This window comes from Mastomys coucha, unplaced genomic scaffold (genome assembly GCF_008632895.1).
Source record: "Mastomys coucha isolate ucsf_1 unplaced genomic scaffold, UCSF_Mcou_1 pScaffold18, whole genome shotgun sequence".
NCBI lineage: Eukaryota > Metazoa > Chordata > Mammalia > Rodentia > Muridae > Mastomys > Mastomys coucha.
This window is the reverse complement of record NW_022196900.1, coordinates 26,091,198-26,113,758: the sequence shown is the minus strand read 5'-3', so window position 1 is coordinate 26,113,758 and position 22,561 is coordinate 26,091,198. Positions and strand designations below refer to the sequence as shown.

At 41.6% G+C, this 22,561-nt stretch overlaps 1 protein-coding gene across 1 annotated transcript in view; it reads right to left on the bottom strand.

The window, feature by feature from the left end:
- The window catches only part of Pappa (pappalysin 1), a 228,720-nt gene that overhangs the window by 17,976 nt on the left and 188,183 nt on the right, over positions 1–22,561 (bottom strand). The window contains exons 18-20 of the mRNA XM_031377655.1: positions 15,644–15,791; positions 12,941–13,050; positions 4,340–4,411 (exon numbers count right to left, since the gene is read on the bottom strand). Coding sequence (XP_031233515.1) covers positions 4,340–4,411; positions 12,941–13,050; positions 15,644–15,791 — 330 coding nt within the window. The remainder of the gene's footprint in view (positions 1–4,339; positions 4,412–12,940; positions 13,051–15,643; positions 15,792–22,561) is intronic.

Below are 22,561 nucleotides of genomic sequence, written 5' to 3'. Positions count from 1 at the left end.
TTTGGAGGGGAAACCTGGAAAGGAGATATCATTTGGCATGTAAATACAGAAAATATGTAACAAATAAATAAATAAATAATATACAGACAAATTAGAAATATGGATGTAAACTATCAGAATTATAAACATAAAAGTTAAGGATTCATAGGGATTAGGCTCAAGAATGTGTGTATTAATAGTGGCCTCTCTAAGAGAAATACAGATCTACTCAGGGTCTTAAGCCTTTATTACATTTTTCTGAAACATATGAGGTCCCCATGACTATCCCCACTTCATATAACAACACCTGGAGAGTAGGGGTAACAAAGTAACTGGGTCAAAATCATATGGCAAAAAATAATAATAATCATGATCTAAATTTTTCTGTTTCCCCAATTCCCCTACCCATTCTATAATGTACAGTGAATTATTTTCTTCAATGAGTTCTATAAATTTCAATGAATTCTACAAATGAGAGAGAGAGAGAGAGAGAGAGAGAGAGAGAGAGAGAGAGAGAGAGGAAGAGAGAACTTCCCCATTTGGATCATCAACATAGTATATTATGTGTCTGTTTAAGTGTTTATCATGGTAGGAGACTGTAAGCCCCTAAAAACATGAGCAGTATTCAATTCATCTATGTCTCACAACCATGTAGATTCAAGTTAATAGTGTAAGAAACATGGGCATCACTTGTCTGAGACTGACTCATCCCATCACACTGCCATTGATTCACCTGTGACCACTGTTCCTTCCTATCATGGCTGGCTCTAAGGAGAACCAAGTTCACAAGAATCTAATCCGTGTTTCATGAGTAGCTTTTGCATATGTTCTCCATATTCTCACTCATCCAGCCTTTGGGCCTGCAACTCTGTATGTTAAATTTGTGTTTCATTATTTCCTATTTAGAGTGTAAGACAGATCTTAGTAAGATGGAGCTAAGAATAGTGCTAAGCTCATATATATACATATATATGTATATATATATATATATATGAGCATACATATACACATTCACACACACACACATGACTTCAAGTTGAGGAATAACTCTGCCATGTAACTTTCACAGCAAACACATTGTTATATTCATATTCAACAACAAAGCTTAAGCCCCTTTCCATTTGAATTCTTCTGCAGATAATCTGTGGACATCACAGTCCCTTTCATATAATAAATCAAACTGGATTGGAAAAGGAAGAGTTGGTATTCTGCTGATCCATCCATCCACCTACCCATCCATTCATCCATTCATCCATTCATCCACTTCCATCTATCCATCTACCCTACCCACCCAGATAGTGTACTTTATGAAAGAAAGGGTCTTTAAACAAATAGTCACTTGGTGCTATTATAGAAAAGCTTCTGAACTTGTTTGAGGTTGCTCAGTGAAAATGTCCTGGAGAAAATGATATTTATTTTTTCTTTATTTATTTTTTATTTTTTATTTTTTTCATTTTTTCATTTTGTATTAGTTATTTTCTTTATTTACATGTCATATGATTTCTCCTTTCCCAGTTTCCCCTCCAAAAAAACAAAAAACAAAAAACAACAAGAACAAACCCCATTGCCTCCCCCCTCCTCCTGCTTGCCATCCCACCATCTCCCACTTATTGGCCCTGGCATTCCCCTACACTGGGGCACAGAACCTTCACAGGGCCAAGGGCCTCTCCTCCCACTGATGCTCAAATTTTCAATCCTCTACTATACACATGCTGCCAGAACAAGGAAATGACATTTAAATAGAGATCACAATAATAAATAAGAGTTAATTAGGTGGAATAAGAGAGAAAACTCTTAGAGATAGGAAACAACATGGAAAAGATTGCTGTATAGAGCTTTACCCTACATCCAGTTAGTACTTTGAATAACAATTCATTCAGACAAAAATATCCATCCTTCAGAATATAATTCCAAAATCATCTTTACCCACTCTTGTGCTTGTTCTAGTGGCCTCTGAATGCCCTATGCTTCCACACCCTTTTATACTCATTTTATATATAGTTTGGTCCATAATGTTAGATTTTTCATCTTTGTATTCTTTATTATCACTGTAAGTTTTCAACAGATTAGACATATGTCTTCTGGTTTCATACCCCAAATTTCCTACAAAATGTCTGGCAACTCACACAAAAATGTATCAATTATATGATCAATAAGTACTTAGCAAAATGGTTATTGGGATGGTGTATGTTGAGTGAATATATGGGGGACAAAAGATCACAGGTGGCTTGCTGTCATAGCTGACATAGCTGCTATTTTAAGTTGCATGAAGCTGTGTATACCTAGAACTTTGAACAGTGGCTGCCCATATAATTACCTCAAAGAGGCTTTGAATAAATGAGTGTAATATTGAATTGGACATAGTTGTGAGCCAAAGGAAGATACCCAGAGGTCCTGTCTGTGTCTTCACTTACTCTAGACACTTAAGGTTTAATATCTCACTCCTGGTCCCAGCATTCATTTCTCTTCTGAACATCCTTTTATCTTCAATAAGACACAGAGTATTAGCTCTACTCTGAGAAGGACAGAAGAAGATGTGGGGTAAGGGTGATAAGCATCATTGTCAGGGTTCAGTGGCCAGCAGTGATAAAGGGTCTTTTGGCTTAGTGCTGAGTCAAGGGAGGGATCAAATTCTGCTGTTACACTGAGTGGCCAGACTGCCAGCTCAGCATTATGAATGCTCAGGTAACTAAAGATGGCTTTCCTACAAACACAGCATTGATTCAGAGACATGAAAAGAAACAATGGTGGCAAGGCCATGGCCATATTTTGTCATTCTGGAAGAAGCCTGAAGGAATGGGAGTTCTTGAAGACTACCATGCTGCCTACCCTGAAAAATACATATATGACTTCTAGCCACAGAACGAAAAAAAGTATGGCCCCTAATATCTTGTGACACTTACAAGAAATGGCTATGAGCAGTTGATAGATAGAAAGGAACAAAAAAACAGCAGACTAGGAGACAGAACATCTGGGCTCATGTTTCGACTCTGTGGCTCTCATGCCATGAAAACATATAACAGTCTATCCATCTCTGACTCTAATTTTCCTGTTCATGTAGCAGTCAGATAGAGGTAAGTCATGTTAGGAATATTCTGTTTCCCCATCTTTTAAAGAATGATTTGGTTTAGATGATCTCTTTATTTCAAGAACATTTCCAGTTCACACAGATTTTTCTAGGACATTATCAAGGACTTCTACCTGAAGTCTGAGACAACAGAACTTTGATACTCATTTGGGAGTGGTTGTGAGACTCCTTTTCAGCTCCATCTGAGAAGAATGAAGGCACTTGTTTCTATACATTTGTTAGGGACAATGTGTTGTATCCTCTCGGAAGTATCAAGGAAGTGCCAGACTGATGCAAAGAAATAACTTTGGTTTCCATGCAAGCCTTTTTTTGATAACACAGCTGCATCCCAAGAACTTGCCTACTGACCCCATCTCCAAACTGTCACTGATAGAGCTAACTCCATGATTCCAAGGCCAAGAAATGGCCTAACAGGGAAGTCAACAACTTTCAGGGTCAGAAAGGATCGTCTACTTAAACACAAAGGTTCAGAAACATTTCCAGATTATTTCTAGTACTGAAGGATTTGTAAATGAGTAAGATGTGGAAACAGACAGAATTCACCTAGAAGCAAGGGTCATTAAGGAAATGAAAATTAAAATAAAGATGACCACATGTGGCATTACAGCTAAATGATGTACCTGCTATATTATTTATGTTACATAAATAGGGTTTCTGTCTCTTATTTGCCTTATACACAAATGCACATGTTGTGAGGGACTTGGCATGTGTATACTTGTGCATGAAAGCCTGACACTGATGTGATATGACACATATATTTTTCAATTCTTCTATACCTTATTTTTTGAGCCACAGTCTCTTAGTAATCTCAAGTTCACTGTAATGTTTGACTGGTTGGCTTCAAGAATGCTCCTGGGTCTCCCTCCCTGATGCTACGATTAAAAGTATATACCACATTGCCTGATATTTTGTTTTGTGTGAGGGCTGGATCTGAACTCATGTCCTCAAGCTTGCATATTAATCACATTTCTGATTAACTATCTTCCTATCTCCTATGTTCTAATAATATTTGTCTCTAGGCTTTGCAGAAAGAAAAGCTTGCCTTGAACTCTCAGAACTGTTATATACTCACTTTGGTTTTTGAGTATGCTTCTTCATACCTCTCTATCCAGATTCTTTCATCTGTAGAATATAATATTTCTGTTTCATTCCTAACAAATGTACCAATACATGTACACACTGCTTAGTAGGTATAGTAAATTGTAACCATCAAAATCACAACAACACCATAAGTACTTCTTCTGAGCTGAGACATCTCTTCTTGTGACTCACCTCACAGCCTTTGACACAGTGGATCAGAGCGGGGTGGGGATACCACTGGAGACCAGCAGTGCAGACAATTCTCTGCAGAGAGATGGAGAAAGGGATCAGGTGGGTTTGGGATTGGGAGGGAACCAACTTTTTGTTGGCAGCACATTAGTCCACCTCACCTCTTTTGGGCTATCCAAATCCTGACCTCACCCTGGTATTTACATGAAGAAGTTGCCCAGGTACTTGCAATAACAGGAGCCCTGAGATTAAAATAATATTTGTATTCACCGTATGTGTAATGGTTCTTTATTGCTGTGGCAGGAATAAGGGTTAAGGAGAAACAGACTCATGAGGAAGGAAACACAAGCAAAAAAGCCTTTCAGAAAATTCCTGTTTGACCTTTGGCTCACTGGGGACAAGGTAGGAAAAGAAGGACTTCTGTCTCTGCCTCTCTCTCTCTCTCTCTCTCTCTCTCTCTCTCTCTCTCTCTCTCTCTCTCTATCTATCTATCTCTATCTCTCTCGTGTGTGTATGCATGTGTGTGTACATTTGTGGCTATAGTAGAGATATTAGAGAAAAGTAAAGAATAAGACTTCTCCCAGTATAGGCTCCTTCTCCCACAACCTGAGGATCATTTTTTATTGGAACTTGTAGGATATATCTCTTCTTAAGTAGATAGATTTGTCTACTCTATGTTGAAATCTAATAAATCCAAATATCTGAGTACGAGACTGTGATTCTATATCTGAAGAGTAAGTGTCTCCAATGGTGCTGCTGTATTATATAATTATCTGAGAACAATGGGTTAATTCAGGAATGAGGGGGCCTCTGTGAAGCTTTAGACAGTCAAAGAATCTTCTTGCTATAATGTTCTACTGACAAATTCCTGAAGCTGAACACACTTTAGTTTCACAGAGAAAGGGTGCTTTTCACTGAAATACCTATCCCATTTTGGCATCTGAAGAATCTTTACCTGTCCCCTAAATATCTCTACATACACCTCATTTCTTCAGTGGTGCTTCTCACAGTCACATCAGACAGAATACAATCACATTCAAATACATACGTGCACATGCACACACACACATATGAACATACACATATGGACATACATGTCCACACATATGTGTGTGTGCGCACACATGGTGTCTTGTTTTAGCACTAATAACTTCAATGATGATAATAACCTTTAAAATATATTGAGTACATTCTTGGCATTAGTTACATTGTGTATCATCTTATTTTTTTTCTTGTTACCAAGCTGTGAGGTAGGCATTAACCTTGTGTCATAGTAGCATAAATTTCCTAAAGTCCATACCTGTTAAGTGGTAGAATCAACACTGATTATTCCAGAAATGATTTGTTAGCTTATTACATAAAATCCAATGTCACAATATTTCATGACATAGGTGAACAATTAAAGATAGAGAAAACCAAAAAGATGACATAGTATCCAGAATGGAATAATAATTAAATCCTAAATGCCCCCTTTTAAAATTTCCCATAGAAGCCTCTCTTTTCATGTACCATTACAATTGTTTCTTTAAGAAAATGAAATATATGCTTGTTTATGGAGCTAAAGGTAGCTATGACTTGGACCAGCCATGAAAATATGGAAGTTATATGTATGGGCAGGGATTGCTCTCCTGGATGAGTGCCAGTTGATTAATTTAATTAAGAAATGAACAGTCACATGGGCCAGAAAGTGGGAAATGCATGTGACCATTCTATTCTCTCCCTGAGGGCAGACTTACATGAGAGCCAAAGTGTAATTAGTTTCTTGGCACGATTCTAACAGAGGAAGTCACATGACCCCAGTCTAAGACTAAGTAAGGTAACTTCTATGTTCTACAGCACTTCAGGTTCACAAATTGGATATCCTTGCCTGGGACAGAGCCTGACACTCATAGATTTCTGAGTAAATATCTTAGTTTCATTTTGTTTTTAATGAAGGAATGGATCCATCTCATAGTAGAGAACTTCCTTTTCCACTGGACAATAATTTCTCCACTTGTCTTCCTTACTTCTTGAGTATCAGAATGTGATGTCAGTGATGTCAGTCACAGTGTCTAGTTGGCATAGTCTGAGTTAAAACTAGTATCTTGTTCAAAACGCATAATGTAGCTACTATCTCACCTCTGTTGATATGTGAAGTCATGGGATTTTTGCCTTACCCATCCCTCTTTTTTGAGAAAGGGTTTTATTGTGTAGCCCAGGCTGGCTCAAGCTTGAGACACTCCTGCCTCAACTTTCCAAATGTTGGAAAGATCTATGCTGCAACACTAGGGCCGCCATGGAATTTGAAGTGAAACATGCATGAGTAAAATTTTAGCTTGAACTACTGGTAAAATTTATGTGAAATGTGTCCTAAGAAAATATAACTTTGCTATGATGACACATTGAGATGAACAAATACTAAGAATGGCTTCCTAGACAACACACTTAAACGTCCTGAGAATGTGTCCCACTTTCAGATATCTCTGTATTCTTCAGAGTCAAGCATGGTGCCCAACTGAAGAACATATGAAGTGATGTCTGTATGCTCCACATTCATTTCTGCCTCTGCAGCCCAGTCATGGGGCCAAAGTGGACAAGCCCCACCTGCTTTACTTCTCTGAGGAACTTTAATAAGACTTTCTTCTATGAGTCCAAGTGTTTGTTCACAACTCTTGGAAAGTATTTAGTAAAGCTTCAAGAAAAAGAAAATAGCCATGTTAGGATCCACCAGGGACTTGATAACCATGCTGCCCTCTTTATTTGAGATGTAATTTCATCCTTCTGTAAGAGTGTATTGGTGTGGTTGCATAAGGTTCTGTCGGTTGGTTGAGGTTTCTTTGATGTGAGTTCAGAAAAGGGACTTTTGTGCTATCTGCATGAGCCTATTTGTCTTTCCTAGGATTTGGACTTTCCACTGCTACTCCAGGCTGCATACCCCACCTGTTTGCCACAGGACCTCTCTGTGTGCTAGGGAAACCAAGAAAGGAGACTGGCAGTGAGAGCTAAAGGAGAGGGTAGGCTGAGTGCACCATGCATTGGGAGATCCTATGGGGTCCTTCAAATGTCAGCCTTGTTCTTAATGTCAATGAGACATCAGGCCCAGCCAGAGTTATTCATAAAAGGTCCTGCAAGAGAGCTTTCATTTTCTGCTTTAGGATGGAGGAAGACTGGGCTATCTTCTCTTTACGACTGTAATTACCATCCTCATAACACCAGCAGAACCAGAGAAGTCACCATCAGAAGTTCATAGGTTTAAGTCTTGCTTAGGAGCTGATTGGGTTTTAGGGCTTGATTGGGTCAGGAAGGATCTGATATATTCAATGAACTATGTGTTGATAAATTTATAATTTACTAGACTCTTGGGAGGTAGTAGAAACTTTACATGTAAGTCCTGACTTGAGGAAGTAGAAATTAGGCCACAACTTTAAAGAATCTATATCTTATCCCTGATTCCCTCCCCTGTTTCTCTCTGCCTCCGGTCTGCTATGATATAAGCAGCTCTGAAATATCAGAAGTCCTCATCATGACATTTGACTTCATCACCCAAGGGTTCCTGAAGCTCTATGGTTAAGTTGTTGTGGACTGAAGCCTTAAAAGCTACCAGCAAGAAATAAACACTTTCTCCTATAAGTTTGCTCAAATGTTTTTTCACAGTAGCAAAAAGTGAATCACACAACTCCCCAACATCACTAGCAATCAGTCTTCATCCTTGCAGCATCACTACTATCACCACCATCGTAATCACCACCAAAATATTAGAGGAGTCACTATCAACTCAGTCAACAGCACTACCACCACCATCATCCTTGTCCTCAGCACAAAATCTTCCCTTAAGCAAATATTCTCTAAGAACAGTGCCTACAGTACCTCACTGACACCTCATCAGAACTCAGAGAGAACGATTTTGACTCTGGAAACTGAAGCAATATGAAAATCAACAAGTTGTTCCAATCACATACACAGGAAGTGATCACCAACAAGTAAACCTATCTTTGTATTATTTCAAGGTGTAGGCTTCCAACCCTCCACTCTTCAAGCCCCTGAAATTATATTATAAAGTATCTTCTTTTTTGACTGATGGGAAAACCAAGGTTTGGAAATGTAGAAAAGCTGTGGAACAGCTGTTTCACCTGGGAACACCATTTACCTCACTGGGCTGTGATATGACAAAGTGATGGAGATAATATGAAAGAGCAATAGCAAACTATATAATACATACTTCATCCATACATGGACATGCTTATTTTCTTTTCCTTTTTTTCTATTTATCTCTTCCTTCCCTCCATTCTTTTTCTAGAAGTAATTGTAAAAGCCCAAATCTCAGTCATCTGGAATAATTAGATGTTTATGTTGCTAGAATAATACCCTCTACTATGGGACACTCCTGGTAACCTTAGCAAGGGGTGGTGTATTCTGGAGACCTTCATCAGGAAGGGGAGAATCTTCCATAATTCTACATACCCTGTCTGGAATAGGCTCTCTCATCCAAAGGTTGTAAGCCAGCAGCTTCCAGGCTACACAAGCCACAGAAATGTTTGCTTTGGCATACTAGTATTTTAGAGAATTGAAATTATTCAAAGCAAAAAGATATTTTGACATTAACAAAACTTCATATTTATCACACACACACACACACACACACACACACACACACACACACACACAAGCACACAGGTACAAAATGTGGCCTCACGTATCCACATTTCCACATTGCCATATTTGTCGAGAACCAACCTCAATCTGCAAATAGCTTTTTAACCATGATGTCCATGTTGGGGGGTGGGGGCGCTGTAACCAGGTTAGTGAGTAAAATGCCTGCTGTGAGAAACTGACAGAATGTACAATAAGGTGGTTCTCGCTTCTCAAGCTTGTTTTCCGACTTTCACAAATACATGGAGGAACTCGACACACACACACACACACACACACACACACACACACTTCATACACATGATGATAGCAATGATTTGATGTCTTTCATGCTTTCCTACAATTACTAGCATTTCCTACAGCATGTCCAGTACCAAGCTAGAGGTATTTCCATCTATTATTGAATTTGTATCACCTCACTTTTTCAATTAGAAGGAGAGTCTACTATACTTGTATCTCTGAAGAATTTATGGTGTATGTGCATGAAGGGTTATTGAAAAAGAAACAACCTGTTTTTTAAAAATGGCCTATTTCATCATAGCAGTTAAATGTGCTCATGAATGAAACTCATAAGACATATATACTATATGAACCCAATTATATGAGGCACAAAAATAACTACCACTAACCTATAGTGACAAATACATCAACACTGATTGCCTTGGTGATAGAGGTATCACTTGGGAAAGGTATGGGTGGTCTCCTGACTATCTGGAATGTTTTACATTCTGATATGGTAGTGGTTACACAGGCATAACTTACCAAACCCCAGGCTTAATAGTAGTATATAAATTTCATATTAAGGAAAAGGAAGGCAATTTCTGTACACCAATAAAGTTTTCTTCTAAGTTGGGTTGTATATACAGGAATTTCTGTTGTAGTTGTCCATCTTTCTGAGTGTCTAAAATATTTCCAGTAAACAGTCCAGCTACCCAAACTAATATGTTTCTCTGTATAAAATAGCATGCAGGGCAATATTTTCAGCTAGCTTCTCCATCTACCCCACTTGCCTGGAGCTATGTGTGTTTGGAGCTTTGAATGCCTGACCTGTGCCTTACTCTCATTTCAATAATGGGGAAACTGTAGCCGAGAAAAACAATAGGATTTGCTCCAGAACATGCAGCACAAAGGTGTTACATTGTGTTAATTATTTTTCTCATGTTTGCGATGAGATTGCTAACACAAGTAAAATTATGGACCTATATACTATTTACTGTAGCTGAAGGGTGACAACTGCTCATGTCTTTCCAACTTGGTATTCAGTGATAAGCACTGAGAAGCCAAGAAGCCTTGACATCCTCCATGATGGGAGTATTTACACCAGAGATATGGGAAATTCCACAAACCAGAGCTCATATGTTTGCATGTGTATGTGTATATGCATGTGTATAGCCCTTCTTATTAAGCATTTGCCAGAACATCCCTTGCAAGCAATCAATAAATGCCTTGCCTTTGTTGTTATTCTACATCCCATAGGAGGTGCAGGGGTGGCTATAATAAACTGAAACTTCATGGAGTGGGGATCCTTCTCTGAGATTCCACTGAAACAATAGGAGTCTAATTCCAATTACTACATAGGAATGCTTATGTACTTAGGGTGTGTGTGTGTGTGTGTAAGGGTAGATGGGTATATGGGAGACTAGATACATGGCAGAGATGGATGGGAAATGACTGCTCAAAGCAGGTATCTATTAAATGTCAGTTCTGGTCCCACACTCTTACCCTAGGGCAATGGTGGCTAAGTGGGAGCAGAGCAACATTCCCTACCATCCTCCTCACAGCGGTACATGAAGCCACCTCTTAGAAGACCTAGGAGCCACCCCACACCTTCCTGTGTCTGGAGATGCCTGCACTAGCCCCCTCCTCTGTAGCTCTCACTGCTCAGGGGGCAAGGGTGCAGCAGAGGCCAGCATTGCTGCCTTATTCCTGGAAGTCATCAATCTATGCCCTTTACCCCCTCACTTTTCCTACATTTTTTTTCTCTTGTATAATGAGGCCTCCAGAGACTGGGTCGAGGTCTGAACCTCGTTACAGCTCTCCTGGTAGTCCAGCATCAATAAAGGCAAGCAAACCAGGGAAGGGGGGTGAGACTATGACGGGCAGCGGGTGGGCAACTCAAGGAGGTGGGTAGCTTGCGGTCTTTCAAATCCCTGAATTTATTTCATGATGAATTACTACTGAATGCTTTAGTATCCAGAGTTCATAAAGGAAAAGGTAAGAATTCACTTGGGTAAAAAAGGACTTAAGTAGGAGGTGGGCCAAGCCTCTGTACTGAGTTTGTCAGGGAATTCTCTTGTGTGAGAGGCGCTCCTCTGTTTAAGGAGCATGTGGGAAGTAGTGTGTGGGAATGCAGTGGGAGATTCTACCAGTCTGGAGTCCTGATCAGTAGGTCAGGGTGCAAATCCGTGTGACCTTGACCTGCTCCTCAGACTATATAATCTTTAGATTCTCTAGTGTAAACTCTGGGGCTCAGGCTGAGACCTTTAGCTTTTTGGGGTATCTTACAGGTAAACAGGATCTGTGATTACTGCTGCATGTATTCAGCTATATCAAGCACACTGAGGAATCAGACAGAATCAATCCCCTTATTGATCTGGTGAAGAATGGGGAAAGGTACTCTGAGATATAGGAGCCTCAGGTTAGGTGATAAGGGTATACTGTGTAGATACAGAGAGAAAGGCAGATTGGGGATGATGGAACTATAGAAGGGGGAGTCTGAACCTGATGAAAGAGATGGGAAATGAGAGAAATTGAAACAATGTTTCAAAGGAGACGCAGGATAAAATAAAACAAAGTGTCAACAACAGAAGTAAAGGCAGGAAAGAGCAAGAAGAGAAAGAGGCAGGGGAAGGAGGAAATGTGGACATTGGTGTAGTTGGATAGCTGATGGGTCTGGCCAAGTCCTCATGCGAGAGTGCTGAGTAAGCCCTTGAACAAAGTCTTCTCTCAGCTCATTTGCGAAACAGTACACCCTGTATCAGGTTATACCAAGCTATCCAGATCTCCATCTGCAGTAGGCGGGCAGAAAGCAGCTCCTGAATCCCAGGCAGAAAAGCTAGTGACTAGAGATACAGGTGAGGCTTGCCTGCCCACCCTCTGATCCTGTTGCCCTATCCTGCTTCTCCAAGGTGAGGAATCATTCTCAAAGGGATTCATGGGAACCTCAGAACCATGCTATCTCAGAAGATGAGAGTAGGTCCCAAATCTTCTCTGGAGCCCTTGACTGGTCAGGTAACACAGAGGAACTATGAACCAATAGTTGTCTTTAAGGTCAGCTTGGTAGGGGTTCCACTCTGGGGTATCAACAAAAATCTGTCCAGGAGCCAGAAAGCCTTGTGTACTGGAATGGTCAGTACTGAGAGTAAGCATCATGTCTGATCTCTCTTTCTGGGATACCTTAGATAGATCCTGTGAGTACATAGTACTGACTGAAGTTTAAGTCATCCTCAGATGTATGTATGCACAACTCCAGGTACCTGAATATAACATGAACTCCACTAATTCTAGGCTTGACTAGTCACCTGTCCTGAATATCCCATGATGATTGCATTCCAACAAGTAAGGAAAGCATTGGAGAAAGATGGAAGAGATTGGGGCAATGTAAAGTACCATTACATGGAGATGCTAGAGACATGAAGCAACCATATCTTTAGAGTACAGACTACACAGGCAGACAGTAGAGCAGGATCCAGTTCTATGTCCCCTGCCTATGTGATCTTATCTCAATGTTCTCACTAGTATACTAGGTACCTGGTGAAAAAATAAATGCAAGTTTTTTTAGGGAAAAAGCTGATGAGGTGTACTAAAAAAAAATTATAGATGGAAAATTGTTGTGAAGGTATCCCTTAGAAAACAGATGTGATTAAATGAGATCCTATACACAGAAGGATGAACTTGGGTAGAACAAAGGCATAATAGGAGTTCAACAATGTCGTTTTCCCTGTTAGCCATAGCTAGATGGCCCTAGTCACTCACCTGTACTCGTGTGGGGTTCATCCAATGGGGAATGTCACGCACTGTCAAGTTAACTGGCAGGATGATGGACTCGCTGTTGTGGTCCAGGCACGAGGTGGCACACTCTGACCCTAAGGGGAAGCACAAGGTAAAGTAACAGCTCAGCCACATCTTCAAACACCTATGGGGTGCCCGTGCTCACAGGAGGCACTGTTTCTTTTCTTTTTCCCAGCTGATTTGGCTATTAACACAAGCAGTGGAAAAGAGAAGATTCCCTTGGTAAACTCATCCCTTTGGCTCCATTCACCTGTTTCTCATCAATTTAGCAAATATCACCACCGTGACCAGCCCAAAGCTTAACTTTTCCATGTGTGGTCTCCAACAGAAAGTCTGTCCAATCCTCCCTACTAGCTACTCAGAGCCAAATCTATATAGCAAGTAACCTTTTCAATGAGCCACTTTACACACACACACACACACACACACACACACACACACACACACACACACTATCCAGTGCCCTACTTGTTACTATATTAATATTTCTTCCGTCTAAAAGAAAGGGGCAACTGGGTTTGCACATTTAAACCAATCTGCTTCACCATAACCTAGAGACACTGAGCCCAGAAGAAGAGATCTCTTTGATTCTGCCAGGTGGCTTTCTTCTGTCATTCCACTTTCCTGAAAATCCAGCACCATGTTGAGACAGGTGTCTTTGCCACCCTTTCTTAAGTAGGGGAGCCAAAGCACAAGGAAGTCACATTTCTCTGCTGCCATGCAAAAGGCCCAGGTTTATACGCAGATGATCTCCTAACTTTCAGGCTTGCTGATGGGTAAGCTACAGCCACATAGAAAAGTGGCATTAGGGAAGTAAAGAGACCAGTGAAGGACCCACAATAAAGAAGAAATGAAGACACAAGATGATAAAAACAAATCATGACTAGTGAGAATAGGGGGACAGATGTCACTGAGCTGTCAGAGAAATTCTGTGCCATACCTTATGTTACTGTGAGACTAATTCTAAAGGAGTTTGGAGTAAGCAGAGATGAAACAAAGCTGTAATGATAAAATCACCTTGGGGGAAAAAAAAGAGGTTTCCTCTAGATAATAGACAATGGCATTCTATCCCAAGAAATGAGGAAAAGGCATGATGGAAAGAGGAACAACTGGTTGTTCTCTGACATCGTCTCTCCCTCCTTCTCTCCCTGTTGCTTCTGCCCTTTCATGCTCTGGCTCCTCTCTCATGTGCCAGATTCAGGATCAAGCTACAACGTTGTGATATATGAGCCACAACTGGCATCATCACAGAGTGCTGATTTCATCAGGCTCATGCTTCTTCCTCCCAGGAAAGGAGTGACTTCCCTTGGAGCTCATGATAGGCACACATGCATGTGGAAAGATCAAGAAAGGGTCAGAGTGACTCCAAGTGGGTCTTCAGCCACAAGTTTGACCCCTACCTTGCCCTAATACAAGGTTTATAAACAATCCCCTTTCCACAGGGGAAGGGGATTCCTGGGTAGGGTTCCTCCTGGGGCTAAATGAGAGCCACTAGAAAGTAAGGAATAGTGGAGGGCAAATTGATTTCCCCCTTTCTTTCTCTGCTTCCATCAGTATTCTCATGATATGCTCTTCTCTTTCTGCTTTCTTACTAGAGGTTCCCACTCACTGATGTACAACTCTGGACTATCCATAGGATGAACATCCCGGCTACCATGAGAACATGGGTTTAAAGGGATTGGAAAGCAACATAGGACTGGATTCATAAGCATTTACTCTCTTTCCTGCTTTGGCTGTATAAAAGCCCCATTGGGTGAATGACGAATGCCACCACCCATCCTTTCCTCTGTCTCTAGACTGTTCTATCATAGATGTTCACAGACATGCACACCTATGAGGAATAATGGAAAAGAGGAAAGGTTGGCCTTGGGATACAGCAGCTACTGTTTCGGACACTTGTTGCCTCAACTGTTTAGAATAATTATGTAACCACAAGCCCTCATTTATGCATAATTCTTCTGGTCTGTCCCCCCTTAATTGTTCTGTATGATCTTGATCAGAGAGAGCATACTGGGTCCTTGCTGTATTTTGACCCTGGCAGGAGCTAGTACTGCAAAAAATGTGGAGGAGTGCTGGTGGTAGCTCTAAGCTTAGATGGCAACAAATTCTGCTATCTGACTTTCTGACTTTCTGTGTTTTCATCTTTAAAAAGAGATGGAGAGTCACTAGGCACCATCTATATCACAGGTATTTTTGCTCCTGGGCATCCAGTGACAATTCTCAGCATGCTTCATAAAGAACATGTTGGCTTTGTATATGTTCAGATGACCTTCTGTGCCAGATAGCCCTGGAAATATTCCTATAAATCACAGTAGCCCTGAGTAAGGGCATTCAATTCCCTGTATATCTCCATGTATTTCACTTTGGTTAATTAGGGAATCATCTTAATGAGATAAGGTGCCCTTAAATAAGGTTCTATATGCTCTAAATCTACCCCAGAAGCTATGCACGCACATACAAACTGAAGGTTGAAAAAGCCATTTATTCTCTAAAGGCAACCAGGTAGAGAGGTTCATTGGTGGGAAGACAGAGTTTGTTTCACTCTTCTCTATGTCCCTCACAGAATCAGGTTTCGTATGGATATAAGCTCAGAAATGTAGCAGGCACTAGCCTAGGCTCATGGATGGACGTGCATATGCCACTGTTCCCCATCTGTACCCATCTTACCTATGGCATAGCCATCAGGACACTGCAATTTGAGGTTACTGTTGAGTTGGTTTGGGGCTGAGCACTGGCCTTGCATCTCTCGGCAGACATGGAAGGAACCACTCCAAGTGCCATCTTTCCTGCAGTGAATGATGTTGCTCCCACGACCCTGAACACCAGAGAAACACACTTAGGACATGACAGATTCCAGTTGTGCAAAGGACATGCATCTAAGAGTGAAAGATGCCATTTCATTGTGTCACTTCCTCACTCACAGGCTTAAAAATTGTTCCAAAATAAATTGTTACTAATAGCTAAATCCCAGTCATCTTGAAAAAAGAAGATTGCTCCAGTCTTCCCAAACCGAGTAATTCCAAGATTTACTAATTTCTAGAATAATGGTCTTTGGGAAATTCCAATTGGATTAACTATGCCTTATATTTGTTTTACGTTATTGCTGTTTCTATTGAAAAACTCATCATCTACTCTTGTATACAGACAATAAAGCATAAGAGTCGGGCAGGGCAGTCATTACAAATGGTAGCTGTGCACTGCATTTTCTTTCTTTTTTAGACCCTGGAAAGCAACCCAGGTGAGAAGCTCTCTCTTACAAGGTACTTCAAGCCATGATGGCCACAAAAGGGTTCAGAGCAGGCTATGTGTACTCTGTTCTTTAAGGTAAACAACAGTTCACTCCTCACTCTTCTGTAAGTAAGAGAGTGCAGTTTGAAGATATACTCTTTCTTTATAACTCACTCAACATGTGAAACCATATCAGACCAGAAGTTTGATGGGGCTCCCAGAAGGCAAAAAAGAAATGGAAGGACATTCTTGAAAGAGAGAAGTTCATGCACAAATGTAGGAGAGTGCAGTGACCGTAGCTGAGGAAGATGTAGTTCTGTTAAGACTAGAGGGTAAGATAAAGCAGAGCAGTGGGAAGCAGCTGTGAATCTGATGCTGGCTTCAGGAGACTGGATTCTACTCTAGAACAAGCAGATAACTACCACTTTCAGATAGATCAAGATATTCTGCGGGAGCCTGGATACTGCTTTGACTCATTCCTATGTCCTCAGAGCCTGTCCATAATGTAGGCCACTTCAGTGGCCTCTCTGTAATCACTCTCCTCTCTGTAAGTGCTTAGCTAAAGATGGGATGGGGATGTAGATTTTTTTTAACTAATCAGGAAATAAATGAATGCATGGCCAGAAAAGAAAATAAAGGCATAAATGTCTTAACAAATGAATGAAGAAATAAACAATGAATATCTAGGAGACAGAATGTGAAAGGGCTGATATGGGCTGAAGCTGCCTTGTCTTTAAACACACACACACACACACACACATACACACACACACACACACACACACACACACACACACACACACACACCAGCTGCATGGAATCAGGACTGAGAAGAGAAAGGGGGCCCCTCTTGAGGTCTGTCCTCTGCCAGCAGGAGGTGGGCACCATTACAAGAGAAGACCCATCTATGGGAGAATGTGGCCCATCTGAGATTGCAGTTATGTGGAAACTAAAAGGACTCCTTTCAGTGGCTTGTTGTGGGCTTGTGACAAGCTTATGCAGTTTCATGGGACTTTAGAGGACTTGGACTTTCCCTCTTGGAGCCCCAAGCTCTAAGCCCCATGATTCTGCTGCATCCTCAGGGGAGTAGGAAATTGACCCCAATTTCCTGGATCCTTGGCCTGGGACTGTGATGCATTTGGCCTCCAGCCCCTCAAGGCCTGCAGACCTCAGCACTACATGGGCCAGAGTTGGCTGAGGAGCAAGGTTTGCAGCAAAGGATGTATTAGAGCTAACTGGAAACTACTCAGGGAGTTTCAAGTCCCAGAGGCCTCACTGTGGAAGGTGGGAACATAAGGTACTGGTCTTACTTTCTCAAGACTCCCCCTCTCTCTCCTTCTTCTGCTTGGTTCATCTGGCACTTTCTGTGGCTAAATCTGCCTTAAAAATATGGCACCCACCTGCTAAGACACTTTAGCCTTCAGAAGAAGGCAAGCATGTGGGCTAGCACTCCCATAGCGTCCATATGGAACACAGAGATTTCTAGCCCCACTTCTTGGCTATACATGTGCCCTTCATTCTACTCAAGTAAACACATCATTCCCCTGCATGCATCTCTGGCTTGCCACACTTCACACCTTTGCTTGTTCTGTTCCCTCTAAATGGCAGCTTTGCAGGAGCTTCTAGATGTTCCAGTCTCTGCTAGGGCTACTTCCTGTAGTGCTCAGCACTCACTGACCATCTGACAATGGGGATATCCTTGCTGACTGCTCTGTCTAATTTGAGCACAGATGAGCAATGTAGTTGAGCATCCAATCTGAGAGCACTAGTTCTGTGGGTGTTGTCAGGGAACCAAACCAAGGTAGTGTGTTTGGTTCCAAATGTACAAGCCAAGTCCCAGCAGAAGACATGACTTTACCTGCTAAAGTGAAATTTTGAACAAGAGGACTGTGCATCCTTTACCCAAACTGCATTCCTCTTTGTGCTCATGTATGTCTATAAAAGTCATGTTCCACTCTCTTTATACTCCCTATTTCTTTAGCAAAGAAAGCCACCTAGAGCTGAAGCTGTTTACAACTATATTATTGGAACTACAACATGCTCAAATGTTCTAAAGAATCATTTTAACTACTGGGTGGAAGAGAAACCATATCCTATGTCAAATCTGAAAACTCAGGCTCACTACAGGAAAGAAACAAGGAAAGGATGCTATAGTGATGGTGATAACTGCACCAGTTCAAATGTGAGCTCTGCAATATTCCAGCTCTGGGACTTGAGAAAGTTTATTCATGTACCTGTGTTTCAGTTTCTTCAACTATGAAGGGGCATGGAGTCTTTGGCCTAAAGGAGTCATCGTGGGAACCAAGTGGTCAATTTATGAAAGTGTTTATGATCTAACATGCGTGCACAGAGCTATACATTAACCATGGCTCCTAATTTCCCTGCTGCAATCACTGTCTCTAGGGAACTTGGGAATCAAGGCAACCCTATGTGCCTTTCCTACCGTGGAAAGGGAACAAACAAAGGGGAAAGAAAGACAATGGGTAGAGGAAAAAAATAACCCAAACCATGGGAGAGGGTTGTTATAACATCACAGTCACTCAGAGGCAGATGGCAGGGGACAGGATGAGCTATGGAAGTCTGGATCTACCATGTCCTTCCTACCTACTTGTATAACACAGCACACACCCCTCCCCCCAAAACCCCTCCATGTCTGCATGTGTTGGTAGAACAGAACTGCCCAATGTGTTTATGTGAAAGAATCAGTATGAAGCAGCCATGCAAATGTCATGAGTAATGGTGGGCTGGAAAAAGATCACTTGTGCTGTTATTTGCTTTGTGACCTGGCTCTGCTGGTAACTTGTGTGGCTTTCCTTTCCCTTGTCACTGGAGCCATCTGTAAGCTAAGTGGGTTGCATGAAAATCTCTGAGTGTTTGCCAAACTCTAATGGCACATGATTCTGCAATTTTTCTTTCTCAAGGTAACCCTGAAACAAGACACTATGTCTGCACCCATATAGTGTACAACCCTGGAAGTCTGCATCTATGGCAGAGCTCATGTAGTCTGAGCCAGCTCTATGCTATCATGGCAGAAAGGACTACATAGTCACCCTCTGTCTTCCCTGCAAGGAAATGGGTATGCTGTTGATTCTCCTCTTCTCCTTCTTGTCTTCCTGGAAATCCTGCTGAGTTCTGGAGACCCATTTTTAGATGTACTACTTGGTCCATGAAACACTTAGCCTTTGTCCTCTCCTGCTTCAAGTGTCTGCCATAGACCCTGATCCTATTCAAAGACTGGCTACTTCTCTCATCAGTTGCAAAATTCCTGCAGAGCTTTTCACTATGTCCTGGGACTACATTATCTCCCTACACATTCAATACCTTCTAAGTCCCATTAACTCTAGAAAGGATTAGCGCTTCTTATTTCTTGACAGCTGTCTAGAGAGCAAACTTCACTCTTTGCTACCAGCCTGCCCAGGAAGGGTCTGGGGACAGTGAATGAGTATGGATGAGTAGTCTCAATATCATCTACAAACTCAGAGTTATAGGCAAAGATTGAGATGCTGTAGGCCTTTCTTCAGTGAGGTGATGGTTTCTTTTGGGGGTGTTTGGTTTGAACTACCAGAATGAAGGAAAGGTCTGTTAACACCAGCCTGGCATTCTTAAAAATCCTCACATTAAAAATCAATATTATTATTATTTAGGCTTTCCAACATGATTTAGTGGGACAAGAACACTATAAATGTCAAAACTGAAATGTTGAATAGGTAAGTATAAATAGAACTACGTACATTTAAATGTGAATGCTGTGGCTCACACCAAAAATCTCAACAGTGAGGAGTCAAGGGAAGCAGGGCTGTTATGAGGTCAAGGGAGGCCTATCTGGACTACACAGTGAGATAGTGTATCAAAAAACAAATAGGTAAAATAATGTGGTTGAGAAACGGTCTCATGTTTCATGTACCTGAGGCTTGCCTCAAACTCACTGTGTAGTCAAGGCTAACCTTGAACTGCTAATCTTTCTGCTTCCACTTCCCACATGTAGGGATTAATTACAGGCACTACCATATACACCTCACATTTTTAAAAATATTTTAATATTAAGTGTAGTTTAATATTTAACTACCTGAACATTATAACCATATTCTAAATACTTCAGTGACATGTATCCAGAGACATAGAAAACATCTTTTAGACACAGTTTCTTTTTGGGCAAGTTAAGAAGTTCCCACACAGCTCATATGGATAAGTGCCACTTTTGTGACTTTGGGGAGGTAGCCAGCATAGGGCCATCTTTCAATCTGTTGCCTGTGTTTTTAGGGGGGCATCAGAGATCTCTCTACTGCTATGACCTTAAAAGCAGGCTAGTCTATTTGTACCTTCCTGTGGGCTGCTGTTTACTGAGGCATAGGCCCACTCACTGTACCTCTCTAGATTAACCTGCATCTATTCCCTACTACCACCAACACATTGTGAAGCAGGCTTTGTTATTTCTTCTCATGTTACACACAGGGAAACTGAAGCTTGATGGGTTCAGTAACTTGTCCCTCAGTCGAGGGGTAGGGTGGTAGAGTCAGCATTTGAACTCAGATCTCACATCCTGCTGGCTCCCTTGGAGGACTCAATTAAGTGGAATTTTAAAAATTCTGCCAGTTAGTAGCTGTGGAGGGAGTATGTGACTCTCCCCTGTAGTAGCCTCTGCCCTTCTATGCCAGGATCTGTCACTTGTTTGGAAAGCTAAGAATCTCTGTTCCCTATAAGCCATGGGATTCAAGAAGCATGGGCCTTGTGCTCCTGCTGTGTTTACAGGCAGCGAGAGGGAATCTGAGGTGAACACTGGCGTTGGCTCTCAGGCCCTTGGTCTGAGGGTAGAGGAAATTCATTCTTAGTACAAACTAGAAACATCAATTGTGTAAAGAGCCCATTTGGCACACACCCCCTCATTCTTTGAGCTGACAAGCCATACCCTGCTCCTTCGAGTCTAGCTTCTCCACCCACTGCCAAACAGCAACACTCCAGTCCTCTGATGAATTTACATTTTCCTCTCCTTTAAATACAAACTGCCCATGAAAGCTACTTGGCAGGCGGCAGGCAGACTGAGTTTCAGTTTGATAACATGGCCATGGCCAGAATATTATTTGGCTCAGGAATAACTGTTACCAACAGTTTTATGGGAGGGAGTGAAAGGGAAGTTGATCAGTCTTTAAAAGTCCCTGCTTCTTCCAGGACTCCTGCTTCCTAGATGTCAGAGGACCCACAGGATACTGAGGAGTGATTCCCAGGAGTGACCGCCACGCCAGCACCCTAGAGTAGCCCTAGACACCTGTGAATATATGATGGTCAATGCTTGGAGGCAATACCTACTAAAGTCAGCCTATCCACAAAAGGGGCACCAGATTCCTAATTTGTCCATCTCTTCCTACTGACCTACTAGGTGCCTGGCACAGTACTAAGTGCTGAAGGCATACAATCATTGAAAGAGGCCGTAAAAGACTTCACAGCCTCATACAGGACCACTGTGAAATAAATAAGAAACTTAGCACGGGTGGCTGCTGCTATGAGTTGGTAACCTGAGGGAGGTGCAGCTAAGTCCAGGAGTGGAGGGGACATGCAGGGGACTCTTAGTGGAGGGATTCCTCAAAGTGAAGAATTTCCAAACCAAATAAGCTTGCAGAGAGAAAATGCAGCTCGAAGATTTTACAAAATGATACTGGAAGTCCTGCTTCTCAGAGAGGTGGAAGACAAGTAGTCAGGCATCTGGACCAAATGAGGGAAGTGTTTACCAGAGATTCATAGATAGGATAGGGAACCTGGGTCTTCTGGGGTGGGAATGGAGTCTGAAATACTGCCTAATAGGGTTGAATTTTATCCCAAGGAAACAAAAAGATGCTGGTCTAGAAGGGCTTGAAGCCAGAGACTTGGGATGACAAGGAAAGACATGATCAAGAGGCTGCACTATTGGGGGGTGGATTATAATTTTTGTTTTGTTTTTGTTTGTTTGTTTGTTTTGTTTTGTTTTGTTAGGGTAGTTGCTTTGGGTACAGAGAGAACAGCTTTAGGGGGTATTTTGGGAAGACGGACTAGGTTCGACAAAAGCTTAAATGTGGGAAAAGAAGAAAGAGGTGCTAAGGGTGTTAGTTTCACAGTGTTTAGGATTTGGAGGCTAAGAAATAAAGAATAGTGAGGACTTCAACCCTCAAGAAGACTGGGCAGCTATATTTCCAGCTTCGCCTGGCTGGTGACCCTTGCACATTCATGAGTGGCAGAGCTAGCCTTTCAAATCTGAGTGGTGGTTTATGTGGAAATGGGGTTTCTGTGTACTTCTGCATTCTTTTCAACGTTCATTTTGCTTTCATGTCTCCCTACTGGTCTAACTGGGTGACAGAGGTTGAATATAGAGACTGAAGCATCTTTTTT